Source organism: Papio anubis, chromosome 12 (genome assembly GCF_008728515.1).
Source record: "Papio anubis isolate 15944 chromosome 12, Panubis1.0, whole genome shotgun sequence".
Classification (NCBI taxonomy): domain Eukaryota; kingdom Metazoa; phylum Chordata; class Mammalia; order Primates; family Cercopithecidae; genus Papio; species Papio anubis.
In genome coordinates this window covers 119,427,999-119,455,008 of record NC_044987.1, presented here as the reverse complement: position 1 = coordinate 119,455,008, position 27,010 = coordinate 119,427,999, and the positions used below count along the sequence as shown (strand labels likewise).

General features: G+C 46.5%; 1 protein-coding gene and 1 pseudogene across 13 annotated transcripts in view; one reads left to right on the top strand and one right to left on the bottom strand.

The window, feature by feature from the left end:
- The window catches only part of PPFIA1 (PTPRF interacting protein alpha 1), a 115,435-nt gene extending 89,390 nt beyond the window's left edge, over positions 1–26,045 (bottom strand). For 11 of the 13 annotated variants that reach the window (XM_009185426.4, XM_009185417.4, XM_009185419.4 and 8 more), the window contains exons 1-2: positions 25,818–26,045; positions 24,298–24,561 (exon numbers count right to left, since the gene is read on the bottom strand). In XM_009185426.4, the coding sequence (XP_009183690.1) occupies positions 24,298–24,561 (264 nt within the window). In that variant the 5' untranslated portion in view covers positions 25,818–26,045. Of the gene's footprint in view, positions 1–24,297; positions 24,562–25,412; positions 25,508–25,817 lie in introns of those variants that run through there. The other 2 variants (XM_003909416.5, XM_009185414.3) reach the window with 2 other exon arrangements.
- LOC116269787 lies at positions 17,011–17,395 on the top strand (annotated as a pseudogene).
- Positions 26,046–27,010: the final 965 nt, after the last annotated feature.

Genomic DNA, 27,010 nt, shown 5'->3' with positions numbered 1-27,010 from the left:
TTAAAACCCCAAGCCACAACCAGGAACCGAGCAAAGCAGAAGTGTTCACACGGTCAGTGCATATGGAATTCACTGAGTAATACTGACAGCTCACATTACTGCACGGTGGTCCCGTGAAACGTTCATGTGCTGCATACTGCGACCGGCAAAGCAGTCAGACGAGAGCTCTATGAATGGTTTCACCCTCTACTTTAACAAGAAGGCATCTCAAGATGAGCCAAAGGTCCAGATACACAACTGTAAACGAAGGTCCTGTATTAGAAATTTTCTCCCTGTGTTCTATTAAGCTTAGTAAATAGAAATACAAACTTAAGAACAAGTACCCCTATTAATTCAAGCAATTTCCTGAACAAAATTCAAGCAATTTCCTGAACAAAAAATATTTCTAAGGTGCTATATACTAGGTACTCAAAAGATGTAAACTGCAATAACTATATTTCTCTAATGCCTTATAATTTTTAAAATACTTTCATATATTTTATCACATTTTACTCTCAGCAGCCCAGTAAGGCACTCATAATTACCTCATTTTACAAATTAGAATACAGACCCAGGCAGATGAGAGAGGTACAAAGGTCACTCAGCTAGTAAGTGGCTTGGGACTCACAGCCCAATGCAGATGGTGTCTTCAGGGGAAGATACCATGGTGGGGACCAAAACCAAGTGCACAGAGCAGCTGAGTTCTCTCCATCTTCCCTGTGTTGGGGGGCTGTGCTGAGCGGTTTGCAGAGAGATGCCTCACATCAAACGAATGTCTACTCTGTGCAGGCTAGCAGGGTAGATACTTTATGTTAGTTCTCATTAATTCTACCTATAATATTCCCCGAGCCCAGGGAAGCCCTCTGAGTAGCAGCTGATGTTCTCAGGCCAGCACTGTGGGACAGATCAGCCTGGAAGTCTTTTAATAAACAGGTTCTGGAATGAACACTATCAGGTACACTCTAGAAAATGTCACTTCCTGGCAGCACCTGGGCCTTTTAATAACAACCATTTAGAGTAAAAATAGTTTAGGGAACATAAAAAAGAAAGTGCCAGGCATTCATGGGTTTGTGAAAAGCACCCAGACCCTATCTATAGGAATGTGCTTTTAAGCAATCTCTTAATTCATCATTGAACTGTTTTAGGAACAAGTATTTCTATGGTTTGCACAAGAAAACAACCTTGGAATGCAGATTCTTTCCGATATAAAACCTTTATTCTACCCACCCACTACTTCCTCCTGCATGAGCCTTCTACCACTCAGCTGACAACCAGGCACCCCACTCCACACCATCAAAAAGGCAATATTTCTTGTTTATGAACCTTTCTCCTTGAAATAGAATAATCAGGAACAGGAATAAAAATAACATGGGCAGTGATACAACAGAAAAGTTGACGGAAGGAAATCCAAACACCTGATTTGGATTTTCATTCAATATGTGTTCTTCTTCCTAGAGGAAAGTCAGAGCAGAGAGGAGAGAATCACATGGCATTGTTTCCTGATCATTCCAGAGGGAAGGAGCATTACCACCGCCATGCAAGCAAATGCGAAACTGCTCTCTTCAGATCTTAAGGCCCAGCTGTCAAGGGTTTCAGTTATGCTGTTGCCATTTGTCAGGCATGCTGGCCACCCAGCATCTGAGCCTCTTCCTATGGATGGGAAACGGTCCACTCTTGAGGAACAGCAAGTGGCCCAGACGAGGGGCTGAAAGCAGCAGAAACTTGCTCTCCCAGCCTCCTGCATCTGCTGGTGACAACCTCGGAGCACAGACATTAGGGGGAAACGGGGCCCAGCTAGCGGGGCCTGGCTAACCAGCATCCTCCAAGCCTGGTTCTCCACCTTCCCAGAGACACTGTGACCCAGTCAGAATCCTTACAATAATTGTTCTGTGCTGATCACACAGGGAGTGCATAACAAGCCCTTTGACTTAGCAGGTTTATTTTACCCGTTACTCGTATACACAGGTAGTGCGTAACAGGCCCTTTGACTTAGCAGGCTTATTTTACCCGTTACTCATATTTTGAATTTCATCCATTCTTCTCAAGCATGAATGCGCCCTTCAGACAATACACCCACTGTGGACACACTGAGTGCAAGGAGAGACTGTTACTGTGGACACCATACGTTTCCATACAGTTTACACCTTCTTTTTCATTTTTCTCTTTTTTTTTCATTTTAGAGACAAGTCTTGCTCTGTCACCCGGGCTGGAGTACTAGTGGTGTGATCATGGCTCACTGCAGCCTTAATCTGCTAGGTTCAGGCGATCCTCTTGCCTCAGCCTCCTGAGTAGCTGGGACTACAAGCATGCACCACCACACACAAATCTTTTCGATTTTTTGTAGAAATAGGGTCCTGCTATATTGCCCAGGCTGGTCTCGAACTCCTGACCTCAAGTGATCCTCCCACCTCAGCCTCCCAAAGTGCTGGGATGACAGGCATGAGCCATGGTGCCCAGCCTCTCTAGTTTTGTTTTCTATTGACCACAATTAACTTTGGGAATCACAAGGAAAAGCATTCTTCACCAAAACCAAACTTCTGTAGCCCATTCAATAATGACTATTAGAAGAATGACTAACATTTATTGAATGCTTATTAAATACCAGGCTCTCTTCTGAGAGCTTCATGGGAATTAACTATCTTCACCACAAGTCTGTGAAGCACATCTCACAGTGAGCAGCGGAGAGCTAACGGAACAGTCCAGACCCCAAGGTCATGCTCTTACACACAACCTCAAAATCAAACCGCACTAACAAGCAACTCTCCATAAACACAGAAACAAATGTGATGAAGAAAATTCTCACCATTTCCCTTTTGACTTTTTGCCTTTGTTGCAAAGCCTCATGATACTCAAGGTAGGAGTTACATCCCACTCAAAGGCACCAAAATCCTGCTTTCTGTCACATGTCTAAAGGATGTGGACGTATCCCTTTAGCAGGAACACTGGATTTCCTTCCCAGTGTTCCTCTCCCTTGACCCTCACCAACTTTCATCGCCTCGCCATCTCCAAATACTCACTCATGTCTTCTGCAGGTGAATACTGGAATCAAAGTTTAACCTTTATCTACAATTTGCAAAAAAAGAACTGTGCAGGCCATGTGTAGTGGCTCACACCTGTAATCCCAGCACTTCGGGAGGCCAAGGTAGAAGGATCGCTTGAGGCCAGGAGTTTGAGACCAGTCTGGGAAACATGGCAAAACCCTGTGTCTACAAAAAACACAAAACTCAGCTGGGCATGGTGGTGCACAGCACACCGATGGTCCCAGCTACTCGAGAGGCTGACACGGGAGGATTGCTTGAGCCCAGGAAGTTGAGGCTACAGTGAGCCTTGATCACACTGCATTCTCCAGCCTGGGTGACACAGGAAGACCCTGTCAAAAAAAAACAAAAAAAACTGTGCAGCAAGTACAGAATATTTCAAGAATCAGAGAGCTGAAAGGGATCAAATCACTAGTCCTAGGGCTTTCCAACTGTCTTCCTAAGACCCCTTCGAGGGCAGGGTAAAGCAGAGGCTGAGGGTCTCAGCAAGTGGCTCCCCAGGGCAGCTGACTTTGCCCTGAGCCACTCTGCACAGTTTTACCTATGGAAAAGACCCTTCGGAGCCTGGCTTCTTCCAGAAAGCTTTAAACTACAGGGCCCAGTCCACCTACTTTATTCTACAGAGAAGGAACACAAGACTCCGGCAGATTAAGTGATGGCAGACCAGAAGATGCCGCTGGCTCCTGAGCCACCTGCTCTCACACTCTGTGAATCCGCAGCTCCTATGTGCCAAACGCAGTGGGGTAGGGGGAGTGGCCTTGCCACCACGACTCTGTTCTGTTCCCAAGTCATTGGTTTCATTTGCTTCTCTACTGTTCCAGTGATTTGTTTCAAGTTATCATCAAAATACCAACGAAATTGCAGGTTAGCAAATTTTAATTTTATGATGGGCCAAGAGTTGATTGATGGGAAACCAAACAATAGCGTCACACACTTGCTATGAAGCCAACATATAGCACACTTAAATCCCCTTGTTCTGCACTGTGAAAAAGTTTCTGGAAAAAGCAATGAAGAAGGGGAAAAAAACTGAAATTTTAAATGCCTTGGATTAACCGCGTGGAAGAGCTAGGAACAGAATTAGATGAGCCACTGAAAAACAGGTAGGTAATCGTTAAAAGATCCTGTTTAGGAAATTATTTCATCATTCCAGGACGCATCACTGTGTGTGTGTCTACGGTGTGCCAGGGGCTATGCTCAACACTGGGGACAGAATAGCACCAGGCAGCAGGCCACATGGGCAGGCACTTTGCTCAGACTAGGCACCCATCCCGGGCAGGGAAGCCCAAGCAGCTGCCCTGGCTGCTCAAAGGTGGAGCAGGTACCGAGGGGAGGAAGGGGATCTGACTGAGAGACAAATCCCTCTGCTAAAGAACCATAAGTGTGTGCACTCCAGTAATACTACAGAGGGACAGAGGGGTGCGAGGAATACTGTTGTGCCCAATCTTTTCATGCAGTTGAGGAACTCTGGAGTCAGACTGCTTGGGTTCAAAAACAGCCGCTACCATGTAATGTCTAGGGGATCCCGAACGAGTTTCCAAACATCTCTATGCCTCAATTTCTTCATCTACAAAATGGGGTATATAATAGTGTTCTGCTTTATAGTGCTGTTACGAGGTTTCAGTGGCTCATTCCGATAAAGAGGCTTAGAGGCAATACACATTCACTATTATCTCATTCTGTCTCCCAAACATCCATATACCCAGCCCCTGGACGGTACCCTACACACAGTAGACAATACCTACTTGCTAAAAACTACTCAAATGATTATTATCTCTAATTTATTGTAAGAAAACAGAAGGCTCAGTAATAAGGGAACGTGACAAAGGTAACAAGGGAAAGGGGACGTGTGAGTTCAGCTGGCTCCAAGCCCACGCTCCACACAAACCTACAGCTCTCCTTGCCAACCTGCCAGCCCGCACCCCAACGCGGGAATCCACACAGGGGAGGCAGAGTGGAATCTACCTACAGAGGCAATCAGAAAGGATGCACATGGCCTGCTTCTAAACTATTCAGTAGCCGGGCGTGATGGCTCACATGAGTGATCCCAGCACCTGGGAGGCCTAGGCAGGGGGGTCACTTGAGCCCAGGAGTTCAAGACCAGCCTGGGAAACATGGGAAAACCCTCTGTCTACAAAAAAATACAAAAATTAGCCAGGCGACTGGCCGGGCGCAGTGGCTCACGCCTGTAATCCTAGCACTTTGGGAGGCGGAGGCGGGCAGATCATGAGGTCAGGAGATCGAGACCATCCTGGCTAACACAGTGAAACCCCATCTCTACTAAAAACACAAAAAATTAGCCGGGCGTGGTGGTGGGCGCCTGTAGTCCCAGCTACTCAGGAGGCTGAGGCAGGAGAATTGCTTGAACCCGAGATCATGCCACTGCACTCCAGCCTGGGCAACAGTGCGAGACTGTCTCTAAATAAATAAATAAATAAATAAATAAATTAGCCAGGTGTGGTGGCACATGCCTGTGGTTCCAGCTACTGGGGAGGCTGAGGTGGGAGGATTGCCTGAGCCCAGAGAGATGGAGGCCATGGTGAGCTGTGACCATGCCACTGCACTCCAGCCTGGATGACAGAGTGAGACTCTGTCTCAAAAATACATAATTACATAAATAAACTATTTATTTAAGTCAACAGATCTCCATCAGTCACAAAAAGAAAGAGGAAGGGAAATGCACTGAATCACTGTTTGTAAAGTGCCTTCAGGTAGCACAAAGAGCACAATGCCTGTCGGCTAAGCATCACCGGCCAATGTGAATGTCTCAGCGTCTATGGTGGAGGAAAACGAGCTGAGCCACGGGGCAGCTAAGTAAAATTTTACTTAGAATTTCTTTAAGCTTTCCTGCATCAGTGGGATCTCACACGTAATCACAAGTGAAGTTCTTTAGATTTTAATTTGTATGAAAAGAAATACCACATCAGAGTATTCAAATTAATACTCAGACAAATCAAAATAATCTCATCCTGCCACATTTCTTTTAGGGTACGTAGGATACTATGACCTCGGCTGTCATTCATGTTTTCCCCCATAAATTATTTTTAAGGTGGAAGAGACTGCACTAGCTTCTTCACAGCACCTTAAGATTTCAAGAGATCAGCCGGGCGCAGTGGCTCACGCCTGTAATCCTCCCAGCACTTTGGGAGGCCCAGGCGGGCAGATCACCTGAGGTCAGGAGTTCAAGACCAGCCTGACCAACATGGAGAAACCCCATCTCTACTAAAAATACAAAATTAGCTGGTCGTGGTGGCGCGTGCCTGTAATCCCAGCTACTCGGGAGGCGGAGGCAGGAGAATCGCCTGAACCTGGCAGGCAGAGGTTGCAGTGAGCCGAGATCTTGCCACTACCTTCTAGCCTGGGCAACAAGAGTGAAACTGTCTCAAGGAAAAAAAAAAGATTTCAAGAGATCAATTGCTCAGAAATACTGATTCATCTTAAGTAGAACTTTAATTTTTCTATATGATTCAACAACTTCAGCATGTCACTACCTGAAATCAATTTTTATATTAGTACTGGCAAAGGTTTAAAACTACATAAGCAGGAAGAATAATTAGTCCTTTGCAAAGCAGAAAAACTTGGAAACGTACAATATGCTTCAAGTTCCCAAATTTATTTTCAGAGTAAAATGAAATTTCCTCCTCCGAATAAGAATGAGACTCTGTGAAAAGAGTATGAACTCCATGGTTAGACCTCCCCTGCCAAGAGAACCTCAATCCAAGTCTGCAGGATTCGGCCAAGCCCTTACTTTTAGCTACAGGGGAAAAAAATCCACAAAGTGGAAACATTTTGTCCACATCTCTAAATTAGCACGAGCAGGCGCCAACAAAGCCTTAGCTGTGCTTCAGTCCTGAGAGTGAAAGAAGGTGCTGTCACTAACTGCTCCAGGATAACAGGCACAAACTGGGACTATTCCACGCAAACCCAACATGTCCTCACTCCGCCTATTGGCGGTGGGTGCCACAGGGCTGGGTGTAAGACTTCTGACCTTACATTTTTACACAGTTCTGGTCTTTTGAACCACGTACGTTTTGTGTATTTGAAAAATAATAAACTTTTTTTTTTTACACAAAGTTTCGTTCTGTCACCCAGGATGGAGTGCAGTGGTATGGTCTTGGATCACTGCAACCTCCATCTCCCAGGCTCAAGCGATTCTCGGGCCTCAGCCTCCTGAGTAGCTGGGACTACAGACATGCACCACCAAGCCTGGCTAATTTTTTTACTTTTTGTAGAGACGGGGTTTCGCCATGTTGCCCAGGCTGCTCTCAAACACCTGAGCTCAAGTGATCCACCTGCCTCGGCCTCCCAAAGTCCTGGGATTACAAGCGTGAGCCACTGCACCTGGCTGAAAAACTTTTTTAAAAATGTGTTTTTGAGAGACAGGGTCTTGCTATGTTAACCAGGCTGGCCTCAAACTCCTGTTCTCAAGCGATCCTCCCACCTCAGCCTCTCAAACAGCTTGGACTACAGGCGTGTGCCACCACACCTGGTTTGAAAAAGAATAGACTTGGCTGGGCGCAGTGAGTCACGCCTGTAATCCCAACACTTAAAAAGCTGGACATGGTGGCGCATGCTGGTGGCGCATGCCTGTAGTCCCAGCTACTTAAAAAGTTTATAAAATGCAAACTCTGAAATTAAGAATAAATAGGAACAAATGAACCTGTTTATCAAATTGGTAATTACTTTGGTTATGTTACAACAAATTGTTTTAAACCCATTATTCTAACTATATATTCTTTTTTTTTTTTTTTTTTTTGAGACGGAGTCTCGCTGTGTTGCCCAGGCTGGAGTGCAGTGGCGCGATCTCGGCTCACTGCAAGCTCCACCTCCCGGGTTCAGGCCATTCTCCCGCCTCAGCCTCTGAGTAGCTGGGACTACAGGCACCGCTAACACGCCCAGCTAGTTTTTTGTATTTTTAGTAGAGACGGGGTTTCACCATGTTAGCCGGGATGGTCTCGATCTCCTGACCTCGTGATCCACCCGCCTCGGCCTCCCAAAGTGCTGGGATTACAGGCTTGAGCCACCGCGCCCGGCCTATTCTAACTACATATTCTTAAGATGTATTTATTTCTAAAGCCAAAACAATTGCTAAGGAATCCTAAACTTCACTCAAAGGGTTGATTATAAGAACAATGTATTAAAATGTTGAACCCATTTTATGTATATCATAGATAAGGAAAACAATGTTAATATCATTAGAAATCAAAATCATCAGTTTAAGCTGTATAAATATAAAACAAGGGGGAAAAATTTTATTTTGAAGAATCAATATGAAATTGGAAGTTTTTTTAATGAACGCTTTTTTCTAGCTCTGGTCCAATGAAAGGACATAAAAGATGCTACCTTCAGCAGGGCACAGGGGCTCACACCTGTAATCCCAGCACTTTGGGAGGCCAGGACAGGTGGAGTTCTGAGGAGTTTGAGACCAGCCTAGCCAACATGGTGAAACTCTGTCAATACTAAAAATACAAAAAGAAAAATTAGCCAAGCGTGGTGGTGTTGGCCTGTAATCCCAGCTACTCAGGAGAGTGAGGCAGGAGAATCACTTGAACCCGGAAGGCGGAGCTTGCAGTGAGCTGAGATGGCGCCACTGTACCCCAGTCTGGGCGACATAGCAAGACTCCGTCTCAAAAAAAAAAAAAAAAAATGCTATCCCCGTGAAAATGGGTACACCTAGCCCCAAATGCTGATTTCTAAACGCCACTTCCAACTAAAGGGAACCAGGCCTCCTGAGAGGAATGATTTCAGATCTGATGCAGGAAAAGTACAAAGCAGGCCTGGGACAAATTTCTGTGCCAGAAAGCAATGAAGCACTCAAAAACTAATGGGGTCTTGGCAAAAAGACACAGGAGCCAATCTGAAAGGGACAATATGAGCATCCAAGGAGTAACGACGATGCCTGATTCTAATACGCAGTGTACTCAGTGACTGAGAGAGCTGGAAAGCGAACAAAGGAGAACGCTCTTCTTCGTACAGGAATATCTGTTCATCACTGTACACAGACGGAGAGCTGGAAAAATCACCTCTTTGCAACTTCCAGGTAAGAAGTGACACGAGCAGGGAACACCAATGGACACTACAACCATGAGGCTGAAAGTCTCCCGGGAACAAGTAATTGCAGAGAGAGAGTCAGAGGAGCGGTCTGCAATCACACCTCAGGCAGTGGCCCCGCTTTCTACCACCAAGAAGGAGACCTCTGGGAACTGTGAGCCTCGAAGGGATACAAAAAGCAGAGGGGAGGCTGGGCGCGGTGGCTCATGCCTGTAATCCCAGCACTCTGGGAAGCTGAGGTGGGCGAATCACTTGAGCTCAAGAGTTCGAGACCAGCCTAGGCAACATAGCAAGACCCCACTCCTCTACAAAATAATAATAATGACATATATGTGTCTGTGTGTGTGTATGTATATATATATGTGTATAAACACACACACACACACACACAAAAATTAGCCAGCCGTAATGGCGCACACCTGTAGTCCCAGCTTCTTACAAGGCTGAGGTAGGAGCATTGCTTGAGCCTGATCACACCACTGCACTCCGCCTGGGTGACTAAGTGAGACCCTGTCTCAAAAAGAAAAAAAGAAAGATCTTGCTGCAATGAGGGATAAGATACTGGAAAGAAGCTCCACAACAGCCAGGGGACATGGGAGTCAACCCAGTGAAGACAAAGGGTTCAGATCTGAGAGTCGGTGGGCCTCAGGGGTAACCTCCAAGAGATGGAAAGGTCCATGTCACAGGTCCTGGAGACTAGAAGGATAAGGTTAGCGCACAAAAGAGACATAGGGCCGGGAGCAGCGGCTCACGCCTGTAATCCCAGCACTTTGGGAGGCCAAGGCGGGCAGATCACCAGAGGTCAGGAGTTCAAGACCAGCCTGGCCAACACGGTGAAACCGTCTCTACAAAAATACAAAAATTAGCTGGGCGTGGTGGCATGTGCCTGCGGTCCCAGCTATTTGGGAGGCTGAGGGAGGAAAATCGCTTGAACACAGGAGCCAGAGGTTGCACTGAGCTGAGATTGCGACACTGTACTCCAGCCTGGGCAACAGGGCGAGACTCCATCTCAGAAGAAAAGAGACATAGCCACCTGACTACGTAGAAAACTGCCATTCACAGGAGGGGGACCCATGTGGGGGAAAGACGGTTTGAGTCCATGTTGAATTTAAGGAGCCTAAAGCCTACCCAAAGGAAAGTACACAGCGTGACAGTCAGGTAACGCATCTGCGAGGCACAGGTGTCGAGAGCAGAGGAGTACAGTGGGCAGTGAAACTCCCAAGGAAAACCACCTCCCTGAGTTCTGTCTACACAAACGTAAATGAAAAGCGGAAAGTGCTCCCACATTACATCATCCATGCATTTAACTTGTTCAAACTGAACTACGTAAGTCTGGTTTTTTCCATTTCTCTTCATACAACGAAAAGAAATGTGGGCTAAATAACCCTTTTTACCTACGGAATATTCAGCACCTACAACAGTGCATGGCACATACAGACACTCAAAATACCTGAATAAATGTATACATTACATACATAAACATTATGTATACTGCATTAAAACAGTATGCATTTATGTGTATGACAATTAAAAAGTATACATTGTTCTGTGCTTTATGGGATGGGTGATGTTAAGGGGTTTTTGGGGGTTTTTTTTGAGATGGAGTCTCGCTCTGTCCCCCAGGCTGGAATGCAGTGGTGCGATCACAGCTCACTGTAACCTCCGCCTCCCGGGTTCAAGCGACTCTCCTGCCTCAGCCTCCTGAGTAGCTGGGACTACAGGCGCCCACCACCACACCCAACCAATGTTTGTATTTTTAGTAGAGACAGGGTTTCACCATGTTGGCCAAGCTGGTCTCGAACTCCTGACCTCAAGGTGATCTGCCCATCTCAGCCTCCTATTACAGGCATGAGCCACCGCACCCAGCAAGAGTTTTTAATTTTTGCTAACTTTGTAGCCCAAACCCATGCACTCGAAGTGGCTCTACTCTAACCAGTGGTTTCCACCCTAGGTCCATTCTTCCCTCCATCCCCAGCTCATTATCCACATAGCATGATCTTTTAAAAACTTGGCAGGCCGAGGCAGGAGGATCACCTGAGGTCAGGAGTTCGAGACCAGCCTGGGCAACATGGTGAAACTCCCATCTCTACTAAAAATTAGCTGGGCATGGTGGCGGGCGCCTGTAATCCCAGTTACTTGGGAGGCTGAGGCAGGAGAATCGCTTGAACCCGTGAGGCGGAGGTTGCAGTGAGCCGAGATCGTGCCACTGCACTACAGCCTGGGCAACAGTGTGAGACTCCATCTTAAATAAATAAATACAAAAATAAAAATAAATAAATAACAACGCAGCCAAATCACATCATTCCCTCCCCTGAGGCCACGATGCACACAAAGTACTGAAGCCCTAAGGTACTTAAACAAAACAGAAACAAGCAAATCTTTGCCTCTGTCTGATCCCATGTCAACCTACCTAGCCAACCTTACCTTGTTCACTCTTCCCTTCCCTCCAGGCTGAGTAACCATGGCCACAGACCCCAGCTTTGACTCAGCTAAATGCTAAGCTCTCCCTTGCTCTGGATTTTGCTCAAGTAGCCCCACTGCCAAGAAAGCTCTCATACCTGGTTCCTCTTAGCCTTCATCTCTCAGCTCCAAGCCAATCCCCTCGAAAGCCTCACCTTCCTGGACCACAGTGTGCCTGGCAGCCCACCCTACTCAACCGAGATAATGGATTTCTTGTGAACCCCTTCATTCTAACTGAATGTGTCTCACAACCTGCACCTGCTTTGAACATGGGTGTACTGTGAAAGCCTTCTGGCGGAGACCCTGTCTGTCTCTACCAGTGTCTGCAGGAGCCTAGAACGGTAATATTCACACAGGGCTCAACAAAATAGGAGGGAGGACTCTGTCTCCTTGCTGACAATTAAAGGTGTAGAAACAGGAAGACAAGATGGCAAGTTCAGTGTGTGCAAAAGAGAGATGTAAATGGCCAAATATTATTCTGAAAGGATATATTCAACGATTTCATAAACCAAAGATGATGAAAGCAAGTATGATATTTTAAGAGGTGTTTTACCAACTACTACTAAGAAAGCAGTCAGTAAAGCACATGAGGGGCACCATCTGAAGGGGTAGTCATTAGTATTTATCCTCGGGGAAGAGTCATTTAGCTAGTTTTACCTAATTCCAATTCGTCCTAACTTGTTCACTAAGTTAAGCTTAGCAAGTACCTTGTTTGCAGCACTTAACAAATTACAGTTGTAGCCAACTTTGCCTCATATTAGGTTGAAGGAAAAATAATTGCAGTTTTTGCCATTAAAAATAAAGCAAAAACACAAACACTATTGCACCAACCTAATAGCAATACTTGAGAAAAGCTTCTGATTCTTTATACCTAAACCTGGACACTTCCAACATTTGGGGCCAGATAATTCTTTGTTGAGGGGGCTCCACCGCAGAATGTTTAGGAGCATCCCTGCCCCTAGTTGTGACAACCACAAATACCTCTCAACACTGCCAAACACCAGCGTCTCCTCTTTACCCTCCCCCACCCCCGTCTCCCAGCAAGCCTGACCATGGCATCTGCCACTCGGCTCTCATCCTCTAGTCCCACACAGCTCTGCCAGGTTGTGCTTTTCTATTGCCCTCTGCCCTTGGATTCTAGCATCCTAGTTTGGGCTGTAACACTTCATACCCACAATGCAGGAACCGCCTCCTAAACGGGCTGTCTTGCACCCTCTTGCCTTCCCAATCCAACCAGCACACCTTCCACTGCAACCAGCAGAAGCTCACCCATCACTTTGACAGGGAACACCCCTGACACAGGTAGACTTCTTTTTCACTAAGTTTGGATTTGATTTGAAGACCTCATTTGTTAGAGTCTTCTGAGTTTTGTACGCCCTGCCTCAGGGGTTAGCAGACTGGGAGACCGACTGGCAAAATTTGGGACCTCACCTGCAATGAAAGGTGAACAGTCTCTTTTCTAGGTTTCATACATTAGAGTTCTTCAAGCGAGAGGTCTTCTAAAAATCTCATTTGTTGCTTTCAAAAAGACTGTAAAAATCACTGTACTCAAGTTTAAAATAAAATCTCAATTTGAAAATGCAGCTGAAACTTTAAAATGAAATTAGAGAGAAGCCCACAGGCAGTATTTGTTTAAAAAAAAAAAAAAAAAGCACTCGGTTGGTTGGTCAGGCATGATGGCTCATGTCTGTAATCCCAGCTCTGTGGGAGGCCAAGGCGGGCAGATCACCTGAGGTCAGAAGTTCGAGACCAGCCTGACCAACATGGTGAAACCCCGTCTCTACTAAAAATACAAAAATCAGCCGGGCATGGTGATGCGCACCTATAGTCCCAGCTACTCAGGAGGCTGAGGCAGGAGAGTCGCTTGAACCTGGGAGGCGGAGGTTGCAGTGAGCTGAGATCGCCTCCTAAACGGGCTGTCTTTGCACTCCAGCCATTGCACTAAACGCCACTGCACTCCAGCCTGGGCGACAAGAGCAAAACTCCTTCTAAAAAAAAACAAAACAAAAAACAAAAAGGCTGGGTGCAGTGGCTCACGCCTGTAATCCCAACACTTTGGGAGGCCAAGGCTGGCAGATCATGAGGTCAAGAGATCGAGACCATCCTGGCTAACATGGTGAAACCCCAACTCTACTAAAAATACAAAACAAAAATTAGCTGGGTGTAGTGGCAGTTGCCTGTAGTCCCAGCTACTGGGGAGGCTGAGGAGAGTGGCGTGAACCCAGGAGGCAGAGCTTGCAGTGAGCCGAGATCACACCACTGTACTCCAGCCTGGGCAACATAGCAAGACTCTGTTTCAAAAAAAAAAAAGCAGCACTGAAAAGAAAACACACATGTGATCAAGTCACAGAATAAACATTAGGTAGCTGGGCACAGTGGTTCATGTCTGTAGTGATAGCTACTCAGGAAGCCAAGTCAGAAGGATTGCTTGAGCCCTGGAGTTCGAGACCAGCCTGGGCAACATAGCAAGACCCCATCTCCAAAAAAAGACTAAACACCACGCACACAACCTCTCCTACCTCCCTAGCCTCCTCCTTTGCCACTGCCACATATGTCATCACAAACCCTCCCTTGGTCTGGCACAGGGCAAAGGGAAGAGTAGAGACTAGAGCACGGTGGAAGAGCCCACACAGTGGCCAAGACGGGAACTGGAGGCCAAGGGCTGTGTCTCCCGCTGGGCGGGCCACTTGCTCTATTGTCTTTAAGTGTTAAGTGACTGGGTAGGGGCAAATGGGGGATTCTGATTAGAAACTGGACAATGTCATGAGAAGCAGACTGGGAAAAAAAAAAAGAAAGAAACTGGACAAGGCAGACTAAGCAAGGTAAGGGGGTTCTGTATGCTCCCTATCAAGTAACGATAACCAATGTCTACAGCCTCCGCACATGCCGCAGACAGAGCGAGCACGCCCGCTTTGACTGCACTTTCAGTGATATGCAGGGTGGCCTGTAGCACGGCAACCCACCAAGAACTGGAAAAGGAGAGTATGACTTAAAAGTCTGCAGGCATCAAAGAGATGCCAAGGCAGCCACAACTGAAGGGACCAATATTCCAAACAAAAGAGAGGCCCACTGAGGTGAGTCCACTATTCGGAGCCCCCACTCTTTCTGTCAATGCATTTGACAATTTGGAAGGATTTGGGGGCAGTACATTGATAAACTGGGAAGAAAACTCAGCAGAAAGTAGCGGCTAAAGAGCTCTAGAAAGCCCCAAGGGTATGGGAAGACAAAAAGAAGTACAGGCCTGACAGTCAGCCAGGACTTAAGGGGCCAAGATCCCAGAGAAAAGGGAGACACAGGAAATGAGCCCAACACTCTGCAAACCTGGCTGAGAAGCTGGGCTTTCAGTAGTCTCATGGTGTTAAGGAGACAAAACTTGGGCTCCAAGACACGCCAAGAAAGAGGGGCCCTGGGAAACACTCCAGGGTTTCAGATGGAACCCCCGGATGGTTACACCGGGAGCAGGGGTTTGGGGGAAGGCAGCTCCAACGGAGGCTTACTGACTGAATCCCAGCCTCTGGTCACCCAGGCCCTGAGCTGAGATGATCTGTTCCTACTTTGGGCATGTGCCAGATGACACAGGGAAACTTTCTGAAGGAAGAGGGCATCACCCAGCGCTTCTACAGTTTTTCATACATAATGTCTGACTCAATTAAAAAAATAAAAATAAGCCTATCAACAAATGAACCAAGAGAAAAAAGAAAAACAGAAATGGATCCAGAGGTGACCTATATAATGTTACCCAATGCAAATGTCAGCTAGTCAAAAATATACCTGACAAAAGGAAAGCATTTCACTAGAGAACTAGAATAGTAAAAGGAATGATGCAGACTCTAGAACTGAAAATTACAACTGAAATTAAGAACTCAATCTATGGGCTAAACGGTGATGGACACAAATGAAGAGAGGGTGAGTGAGGTGGAAGATGGGTCAGTAAAAATACCTGGACTTGAGAGTTTGGGCACAATAGCTCACACCTGTCATCCCAGTGCTTTGACATGTAGAGGTGGGAGGATCACTTGAGGTCGGGAGTTTAAGACCAGCCTGGGCAAAATAGCAAGACCCCACCTCTACAAAAAAATTTAAAAATTAGCTGGGCATGGTGGCACATGCCTATAGTCTCAGCTACTCAAAAGGCTAAGGCAAAAGGATTGCATGAGCCCTGGAGTTTGAGGCTGCAGTGAACAGTGATCGCGCGCACCACTGCACTCCAGCCTCGGCAACAACAGAGTACCTGTCTCTTTTTTTTTTTTTCCAAGACGGAGTTTCGCTCTTGCCACCCAGGCCGGAGTGCAATGGCATGATCTTGGCTCACTGAAACCTCCGCCTCCCAGGATCAAGCAAGTCTCCTGCCTCAGCCTCCCGAGTAGCTGGGATGACAGGCGCCGGCCACGCCCGGCTATTTTTTGTATTTTTAGTAGAGACAGGGTTTCACCATGTTGGCCAGGCTGGTCTTGAACTCCTGACTTCAGGTGATCCACCCACCTTGGCCTCCCAAAGTGCTGGGATTACAGGCGTGAGCCACCGCATCCAGCCACCTGTCTCTTAAATACACACACACACACACGCTGCCTCAAGCCTGTAATGCCAACACACTAGGAGAGTGAGGCGAGTGGATCGCTTAAGCCCAGGAGTTTGAGACCAGTCTGTGCAACACGGCAAAACCCCATCTCCACTGAAAATACAGAAATTAGCCAGGTGTGGTGGTGCGCACCTGTAGTCCCTGCTACTCAGGAAATGAAGTGGGAGGACCGCTTAAGCCCAGAAGGCAGAGGCTGCAGTGAGCTGAGATTGCACCACTACACTCCAGCCTGGGCAACAGAGCAAGACCCTATCCCAAAAATATATATATACATATATACATATACACACACACACCCCCGCCACACAGGCCAGACACAGTGGCTCATGTCTGTAATCCTCGCAGTTTAGGAGGCCAAGGCAGGAAGATTGCCTGAGCCCAAGAGTTCAAGACCAGCCTGGGCAAGAGAGAGACCCAGTCTCTAAAAAATAAATAAATAAATATATATATATACACATGCACATATATATACACACACACACATCTAGACACATACACAGAAAAGGTCTAGAAAATACAGAAAGGAGCACAAGAGACATGTAGGACATGATAAAAGCCTAATGTATATCACGCCATTGCACTCCAGCTTGGGCAACAAGAGCGAAACTCCATCTCAAAAAAAAGAAAAGCCTAATGTACACAAAAATGGAGGCCCTCAGAGTGAAGATGAGTGAAAAATAGGAATATTTATACAGAGAAGAGCCAACACTTCCAAAATTGATTAGGAACAGGCCACCAATACAACAAATATCGAGTTTTGCTAATGCCTAAAGCAAAGAAAATCTTACAAGCCACCAGAGGCAGCTTCAAATCCTGGTGGAAGGAAAGAGTAGCTGGTGAGATCTTGCTGTGTGTCTGATTAGTCCCTTCACTGCCTTGCCTGTTTGAGCTTCAGCAGAATTGAAAATGGCTGGCAGTAAGGCTGGGAAGGACTCCAGAAAGGCCAACAAAGGCAGCTTCCCACTCACAGAGAGCCAATTTGCAGTTCCTGGTGGGCCGTATTCACTGACACCTGAAATCTAGGACAATCAGTCCTGGACATGTGGGCACAACTGCCGCTGTGAATAGCACAGCCATCCTGGAGTACCTCACTGCAGAGGTACTTGAACTGGCAAGAAACCCATCAAAAGACTTCACAGTACAGTATATTATCCCTCATTACTTGCAACTTGCCATTCGTGGAGATGAAGAATTGCAGTCTCTCATCAAGTCTACAATTGCTGGTAAAGGTGTCATTCCACACATCCACAAATACCTAATTGGGAACAAAGGACAACAGCAGACTGTCTAAAGGCTGCCTGGATTCCTTATTATCTCAGGACCCTAAACACTCTACCAGCTGTCCAGTGTTGCTGATTCCAGTGAACTGTATCTCTGTGAAAAACACAATTCTGCCTTTCTGTAATTCTACTTGAGCAAGTAGGAAGTTTAATTAGCTTTCCAACCAACAAATTTCTACATTCAAGTCTTAACCATATTTGTTACCGTGGCTTCAAAGAAGCTATTGATTCTGAAGTAGTGGGTTTTGATTGAGTTGACTGTTTTCAAAAAACTGTTTGGATTTTAATTGTGATGGAGAGTTATAGTAACAAACATTTGGTTTTGCACAGACATTATTTCCACTCTGGTGGATAAACTCAGAAAAGTCATATCCTCTCCAAAAAATAAAAATAAAAGCAACCAGAAGGGAAAAAAAAAGAAGTATTACTTCAAATGGAACAACAATAACACCAAAAGCTGACTTGTCAAGAAAAAGGAAGTGAGCTAAAAAACAATGAATTCGCTGCTACAAAATGGTGCAAGGAAATGACCATGAACCCATAATTCTATACCCAGCAAAATCATTCTTCAAAAGTGAAGGCAAGTTGGGCACGGTGGCTCACACCGGTGATCCCAGCACTTTAGGAGGCTGAGGCAGGCAGCTGCTTGAGCCAAGGAGTTTGACCCCAGCCTGGGCAACATGGTGAAACATCGCCTCTATTTAAAAAAAAAAAAAAGGCCAGGAGTGGTGGCTCATGCCTGTAATCCCAGCACTTTGGGAGGCTGAGGAGGGCAGATCACAAGGTCAAGAGATCGAGACCATCCTGGCCAACATGGTGAAGCCCCATCTCTACTAAAAATACAAAAATTAGCTGGGCGTGGTGGCACGTGCCTGTAGACCCAGCTACTCGGGAGGCTGAGGCAGAAGAATTGCTTGAACCCCAGGGGCGGAGGCTGCAGTGGGCCAAGATCGTGCCACTGCATTCCAGACTGGCGACGGAGCAAGACTCCATCTTAAAAAAAAACAAGAAACAAAAAACTAAAGGTAAAATAGAAAATTTTCAGGCCGGGCGCGGTGGCTCAAGCCTGTAATCCCAGCACTTTGGGAGGCCGAGACGGGCGGATCACGAGGTCAGGAGATCGAGACCATCCTGGCTAACACGGTGAAACCCCGTCTCTACTAAAAATTACAAAAAACTAGCCGGGTGAGGTGGCGGGCGCCTGTAGTCCCAGCTACTCGGGAGGCTGAGGCAGGAGAATGGCGTGAACCCGGGAGGCGGAGCTTGCAGTGAGCCGAGATCCGGCCACTGCACTCCAGCCTGGGAGACAGAGCCAGACCCCGTCTCAAAAAAAAAAAAAAAAAGAAAATTTTCAGGCAAACAAAAATGACAATTCATTATCCACAGATATGAACTAAAAGAAATGCCTTATAAAGTTCTTCAGGGAAAAGAAATACAGGCTGGGTGCAGGGGCTCACATCTGTACTCCCAGCACTTTGGAGGCTGAGGCAGGCAGATCACTTGAGGTCAGGAGCTTGAGACCAGCCTGGCCAACATGGTGAAACCCAGTCTCTACTAAAAATACAATAATTAGCCGGATGTGGTGGCACACGCCTGTAGTTCCAGCTACTCAGAAGGTTGAGGCAAGAAAATCGCTCAAACACGGGAGATGGAGGTTGCAGTGGGCCGAGATTGTGCTACTGCACTCCAGCCTAGGTGACAGAGTGAGACTCTGTCTCAAAAAAGAAAAAAAGAAAAAAACAAACAAACAACAACTGCAATCCCCGACAGAAACATGAAACAACAATAAAGAATGAAGAGCAAAAAAAAAAAAGGTAACTATGAGGATAAATCTAAATAAACATTAACTGTACAAAACAATTATGATACTGCGAAAAGTATATCTAAAACTAAAATACATAAACTTGTAAGACGCAGCTAAAAGTGTGTAGTGGCTCACACCTGGATCCCACCGTTTTGGGAGGCTAACAGCGGAGGATCACCTGAGGCCAGGAGCTGAAGACCAGCTGGGGCAGTACAGCAAGACGCTGTCTCTATTTTTAAAAATAAATATAAATTAAATTAAACTGAAATATATAAAACAATGACACAAAAGGTAGGAGGGAGTTAAATCCAGCTCAAGTATCTAAGGAAACAGCAGTGTCTGGGAAGCAGTAAAAGTAATAAATCAGGCTTAAATTGAAAATGTATACTGTATCTGTGCATGTGGCTACTAGAATTTGAATTACATGACTCAAACAATTGATATAACTGATGTACATAGAACACTACATTCCTATCAATATATATTACTTTCAAGTGCCTGGGAAACATTTAACAAAACTGAGTATATGCTGGGCTATTAGGAAAGTTCAACACATTTCAAAGGATTTAAATAATGCAGAATATATTTAGGGATGTTAAAATAATTAAGCTAGAAATCGACAAAAAGGTATCTAGAAAATCCCCACAAACAGTGAAGTTGAGAAATACACTTCTAAAAATTGTATGAACAACAAACAACACCGCAGTGAAAATTACAACATTATTTTTACATAAAAGATAATGAAAATTTGACATATCAAAACTTGTAGGCCAGGCGCGGTGGCTCAAGCCTGTAATCCCAGCACTTTGGGAGGCCGAGACGGGTGGATCACGAGGTCAGGAGATCGAGACCATCCTGGCTACCCGGTGAAAACCCGTCTCTACTAAAAAATACAAAAAACTAGCCGGGCGAGGTGGCAGGCGCCTGTAGTCCCAGCTACTCGGGAGGCTGAGGCAGGAGAATGGTGTAAACCCGGGAGGTGGAGCTTGCAGTGAGCTGAGATCCGGCCACTGCACTCCAGCCTGGGCGACAGAGCGAGACTCCGTCTCAAAAAAAAAAAAAACTTGTGACATGCATCTAAAAGTGTGTTTAGAGAGAAATGTATAGGCTTAAAAACATATATTAGAAAGAAAAAAGTTAAAACAAGTATCTATTCAAGAAACTAGAAAAGGCCAGGTGCAATGGCTTACATCTGTAATCCCAGCACTTTGGGAGGCCAAAGCGGGTGGATCACTTGTGGCCAGGAGTTCGAGACCAGCCTGGCCAACATGGCAAAACCCCATCTCTATTAAAAATACAAAAATTAGCTGGGCGTGGTGGCGGGTGCCTGTAATCTCAGCTACCGGGGAGGGGGCTGAGGCAGGAGAATTGCTTGAAACCTGGAGGCAGAGGTTGCAGCAAGCTGAGATCATGCCACTGCACTCCAGCCTGGGAGACACAATGAAACTCTGCCTCAAAAAAAAAAAAAAAAAAAAAAAAAAAAAATATACCTAAAAAAAAAAAAAAAAAAAAAGACATATACATATACATATATATATATATAAAAAAAATCTCAAAAAACAAAGCTTAAAAAAAAGTAGAAATTAATGCAATAGAAACAAATGTAAGTAGAAAAAAAGTAAAGCTAACAGTTGGTTCCTTGAAAGAACTTACAAAACTGATAAACCCTCAAGACTGATTAAGAGACAATATACGAATTACCAATATCAAAAATTATTAAAAGGGGACATCACTACAGATCTTGCAGATAATAAGGACTGTAAACCACTTTAAACTTACAAATTGGAAAGTCTGGGTGGCCTGAACAAATCCCTAGCAGGGAAAAATGCTTTATCTAAATAGACACATGAAGAAATATTCAAAATCCTACATCTACCTATAAAATTAATTCTAAAAATACTACAGGAGCTGGTTTTGCCAAAGAATGTTTTAAAACATTTAAGGAAGATAACACAAATTTCGAAGGAACTCTTCTAGGGAGTAGAAAAAGAAGGAATATATTCCACCTTGTTTTATGAAACCAGCATAACCTCAATACCAAATCCCAATAAGGGCATTGAAGGAAAGTAAAATTACAAGTCAATCTTTCTTGTGAATATAAATGCAATAATCCTAAACAAAATATTACCAAATACAATCCAGTAAAAGGAGAATACATCAAGATCAGGTTGGAATTATTCTACAATTGTAAATCTTTTTTAAAAGGGAGGTGCTCTTTCTCAGGAGTTCCTGAGGTTGTTTCCCCAGGCTACAAACAATAAGCAATTAAAAAAAAAAAAAAAAGCAAGGCGCAGTGACGTGCATCTATAATTCCAACTACCTGAGAGGCTGAGTGGGAAGATCACTTTAGCCCAGGAGCTCAAGGCTACAGAGAGCTATGATGGCGCCACTGCACTCCGGGCTGGGTAATGGAGCAAGACCCCACCTCAAAAATAAACAAACAAATAAAGACAGTTAAATTCCCACATAACAGAAAAATCACATGACTGTCTCAAAAGATGCAGAAAATCCATGTTAAGAAATGTAACATCTGCTCACGGTATTTAAAAAACTCTTGGCAAACTAAGAAGAGAAGAATTTTTACATCTGGATAAAGAACATCTACAGGGCCAGGTGTGGTGGCTCACAATGGAAATCCCAGCACTTTGGGAGACCAAGGAGAGAGGATTGCTGGAGACCAGGAGTTTGACACTAGTCTGGGCAACCGAATGAGAACCTTTTTCTTAAATTACCAGATCTCAAGACAGACTATATCTACGGCAATTTAGACATTGTGCTATTTATGCAAAGATGACAAAAAGATCAAAGGAGCAGAAGAGAGTCCAGAAACAGACCCACACACTTACAGTCACTGGACTGAGATGACATAGATGACACTGCATGTAGTACACTGGGGAAAGAATGGTCTTTTTAAGAAATTATGCAGGGTCAACTAGATATCCATTAAAAAAAAAAAGAGAGACTCTTGGCCCCATCACATACCATAAACAAAGTCAATTTCAGACAGAAGATTTAAAACTACAGTTTTCAGAAGACAATGTAGAGTATCTTCATGAACTTGACCTAGCAAATTTCTTAAGCAGGACACAAAGAGCATTAAACATTACTGAAAAGATTGATCAACTGGGCTACATTAAAAATTTAAAACTTCTGTGTATCAAAAGATACCACTGAGAAAGTGAAAAGGTAAACACGAGAGTCTAAAAACAATCTGTCATGCACATATGTACTCAGAATATAGAGAAAACTCCTTCAAATCAGTAAGAAACAAACTAGACAACCCAACCAACCGATGGGCAAAAGATAACCGTCTCACAAGACATCCAGATGGTCAGTGAACACAGGAAGAGATGCTTTACCTCTGCATGTTCCTGGCCATCAGGGAGCAGCAAATTCAGACCATACTGAGCCACCTACCAGCTAACAGCCACCAGAACAGCTAAAATTAAAAGACCCAACAAGGCCGGGTGCGGTGGCTCAAGACTGTAATCCCAGCACTTTGGGAGGCCGAGACGAGTGGATCACGAGGTCAGGAGATGGAAATCATCCTGGCTAACACGGTGAAACCCCATCTCTACTAAAAAATACGAAAAACTAGCCTGGTGAGGTGGCGGGCGCCTGTAGGTCCCAGCTACTCGGGAGGCTGAGGCAGGAGAATGGTGTAAACCCGGGAGGCGGAGCTTGCAGTGAGCTGAGATTGCACCACTGCACTCCAGCCTGGGGGACAGAGCAAGACTCCGCCTCAAAAAAAAAAAAAATTGCAGTAATAAAATTCGACCTTAATAAACTTAGTATTTTATAAGATTAAAATGAGAAAAATCTTAATGATTCTCTAATCCAACAAAAAAGGAACATACAGCTCTAATGTCAAATCATTGTTGCTATAAAGGAAACCCACGTTTGGCTTATCAATCTTCCTGGAGAACTGACTACAGCCAAGAAATACATTAAGGCTAGTAATTATTCATTTACTAAGTTATCACTGCAGACCCATCATGCAAGTATAAATGTGTGTTTCTGCGGGTCTACCTCAATGCACCCCAAAGGCACTTAGGATGAGTAACATAGGGCCTAGACAGCTCTGAAACACCTAAGTAACCCACTTCTCTACCACTATGTTCCGTGACACTCACCTGACACTTTTCTAGTTTTTACACTTTCTCCCTTTACCTACCATTAAGCAAATCCTCATTCAACTCCATGAGCAAAGTCTTTCAAACACTGGTCCAAATGTAATATACTCAGAGAAATAATTTCAGTTGTTCTAAGCTTTAAAATTTTTTTTTTTTTGAGACAGTGGTGCAATCTGGCTCCTCTGCAACCTCTGCCTCCCTGTCTCAAGTGATTCTTATGCCTCAGCCTCTGAGTAGCTGGGACTACAGGTGTGCGTTACCACGCTCCACTAATTTTTGTATTTTTGGTAGAGACAGGGTTTTGCCATGTTGGCCAGGCTGGTCTCACTCAAACTCCTGACCTCAGGTGATCCGCCTGCCTCAGCCTCCCAAAGTGCTGGGATTACAGGCATGAGCCAACACACCCGGCCTAAGCTTTAAAATTCTCGTCTACCAAGGAAGAAGTTCCTAAGGAATCAATCTCTAGTCTTCTATCCCCTAAAACAAATGTGACTTACAAAACCTAGATGTTCTGATAAAGGTGGGCTATCAAAATATTTTTTTCTGTGAAATCAATCCTATTTGTCTACTAAATTATATTAGGAAATTAGAAACACATGAGACACAATCCATGGGAAGCACAAGTTTAGCAAGAGAAGGTTTAAGACAACAGAACGGAGGCACCACATAGATTGGTTGCTTCAGAGCCCTTTTTCAGAAACTCTGGAGAACTTCCTGAACCTAGGCAGTTCCCAAAGATAGGAATGAAAATAATGAGGTATTTTCACATGACTTTAGAGTACAACAATTTGTTCTCCCTAAGAAGTTTAATCCCTAGGAACTTTGTATTTGACTTAGAAACACCAGAAACCATCATTTCACCAATGGTTATGGAAAATACTCCTCTGAAACATTAACAAAAGATGACACCAATTAAAAAAAAAAAAACATTTAGTGGAGAATAATCTACAGAGTCTCAAGTTAAAAGCACTCATACCTGTGGAAGTGCCGTGTTGAGCTGTCTCTGCAAGGAATCTCTTTCATGACCAACCTCGTGTAACTTCCCCTGGGTTAAGGCCAGTGTTTCTTGAGTCTCTCTCAGTGTGTCAAGAAGGCGGTCCCTTTCTTCCAACATGGAGACCATCAACTGTTCAAAATGTGAATCTGCGTCTGGCTGCGAAGGGGAGCCAGAACCATGGCTTCCACCTCCTCCAGGGGGTCCTTCTGCTTCGCTGATGGTCGGCATCACCTCGCACATCATCTTGAAATGAAAGAGCCAGGCTACAGTCATCAAGTGCAGAATACAGGTTCCTACAAATATGCAACTTTACAGGTATCTGTAGCTAAAAAGATGGGCAGCCTCATTATCCTCAGATCTGTTACGCTTTGTGTGTAAATAAGCTGGGAAAACATATACCGGGCAAATATTAAGTGCAGAAATACACAACACGAAGACATTAACACAGACAAAAATCCAGGGAAGGGGTCAAGATACCAGAGGACTACCCTCACAAAAAAGGGCAAACCCTGGGGTAGTCTGTTTGCAAAGCTGTACTTGTTTTTGTCGAAAACAAGTGTGCTTCTGTTACCTAATTTTTTTTTACTTCCCAGTGGGGGGTGGGGGGGGAAGAAAGTCAAAACACATGTCACCCAATCATTTTTCAGGAAAAGCACAGAAGGAGCATACAGCCAGCAAAACTGACAAGTACAAAATCCATCAGGCATCTTGCAGGAATGTGTGCAGTCAGCTCCTGTGAAGAACTGACGGCTCCCTGAATTCTTGAGCTGGAGCTGGTGAGCACTAAAAGGAACTGGATTCGTTAAACGCTGGTAGAAGTGTTTTTTTTCAATGGCTGCAACGGTTGATCAGTCAACCTAACTTACGTAAGTTTACAACCGAAAAAAAAAAAACTCACAATGGAAATATAGCAGGTCGATATACAGCCGGAGGCGGCTAGGAAAGAGGGAAAAGTGAAAGGTGAGATGATGAGAGGCTATTAAGTGTCTGGGATATAAAGACAGCGCGAGGGGATGGGGAAGTCGCTTCTGAGTCTTTCGGGCAGTATTCGGGGCGCGATGGACCCCTGAGAGAGAATGGCCCAGGCGGCGCACCTGATGGGGATGGTGACCTCCAGCCTGCTCGAACAGCACTCCTTCCCCTCCTGTATCAGGTGCGGCGGGAGCCCCGGACCCCGGAGGTGAGGACCGTTGACAACGGAGCCCGCTCGGGCCGGGGCTTTCAGCGGCCGCAGTTCCCCGCCCCTCGCCCCAGCGCCCGGGTCACGGGGCGCAGGGCTCGGGGAGGGGCGGCGCGCAGTCCCCGGAGCCATCCCTCGGGGCGCTGGGGTCCCGCCAGAGCTCTCCCAGCGCGACCCGGCGCCGCGGCCTCGCCCCCACCCGCCCCGGAGCGCACCCTTCCCCGCGAACACATCCAACCGGCTGCGTGGCCGCCGCAGAGACCGAGACCAGCCGGTGACGCCTGGGCCCCGAGCCTGCCTCAGTGTCCCGCTCCCTTACCTTGCTCACCGGCGGGAGCGGGCGAGGAGGCTCCGCGGCGGCTCGCGGGCGGCTGCTCGCTCCGGGCGAGCTTGGGAGCCGACGAAGGCAGCCCGCGGCCGGCGTCCGCCTGCCCGCCCCACGCCGCGGCCCCGGGGCCCGCCGCCCCAGTCACTAAGGCCGGCCCGCGGCCGGACACTGGCGGAGCGGAGGAGGAGCGGGCCCGGCTGCGCGGCGCCGGCGTCGACGTGCCCAACGTCGAGCGCGTCGGCGCGAGCGTCAGCACCGCCCCGGGGGCGGGGCCCGAGGAGACCTCGGCCCGAGTGCGCAAGCGCTGTCTCCCCAGGAGGGGGCGGGCGGCTGCTCCGGGGAACTGATTGGCTGAGCGAGACGGGAGCCACGCCCCCCCAGGCCCCGCCCGGGTCGGTGGGGGCTCTCCGGGATGAGCCACAGGTGGGCGCTCAGGTGCTCGCCGGGTCAGCGTCTTCCTCCGGGCATCCCTAGTCTCCTCCCACTGCTGCGGGGACGCCGGCAGCCTTTGCCGAGTATGTGCCGCGCCTCGGGTTCTGAGGCGGACGCGTCCCGCACGTCAGGTCCCTCCCGAGCTGGAGGCGCTGGATTCGCACCTTGTGAGGAAGAGCGAGCCGAGGCTTCAGCCACTGCCGCGGGCCCAGACCCCGCCCGCCGCGTCGCTCCCAGGGTCTCCCCGGGCCTGATCGGGGTTCAGCAGGACGCGGTTCCCGCCAGGACCCACTTACGGAGCGCAGCCTGCTGCACCTGGGGACGCTCCGGCGCAGCGTCCAGCGTGCAGGCTTTGCCGCTGTGGCTTTCACTCTGCAGCGTGGGCCCGGGCGATTCGGGAAGCCCGCCTGGGCTTCAGCGCCTCCGATGTAGGATGGGAAAATGATGCAGACCTACCTGCGAGGCTGCTTTAAGATATGAATCAGATGTGAAGAGTGACTAGTTGAGAACCTGACGGGCGGCCCTGCAGAAGTCTTGGTCATTTCATTCTTTCCGCAAGTTTTGTTTTGTTTTTTTTTTTTTGTTTTTCCAGACGTTGTTTCACTCTCGTCGCCCAGGCTGGAGTGCAATGGCGCCACCTCGGCTCACTGCAACCTCTGCCTCCCGGGTTCAAGTGAGTCTCCTGCCTCAGCCTCCCGAGTAGCTGGGATTACAGGCGCACGCCACCTAGTCCAGCTAATTTTGTATTTTTA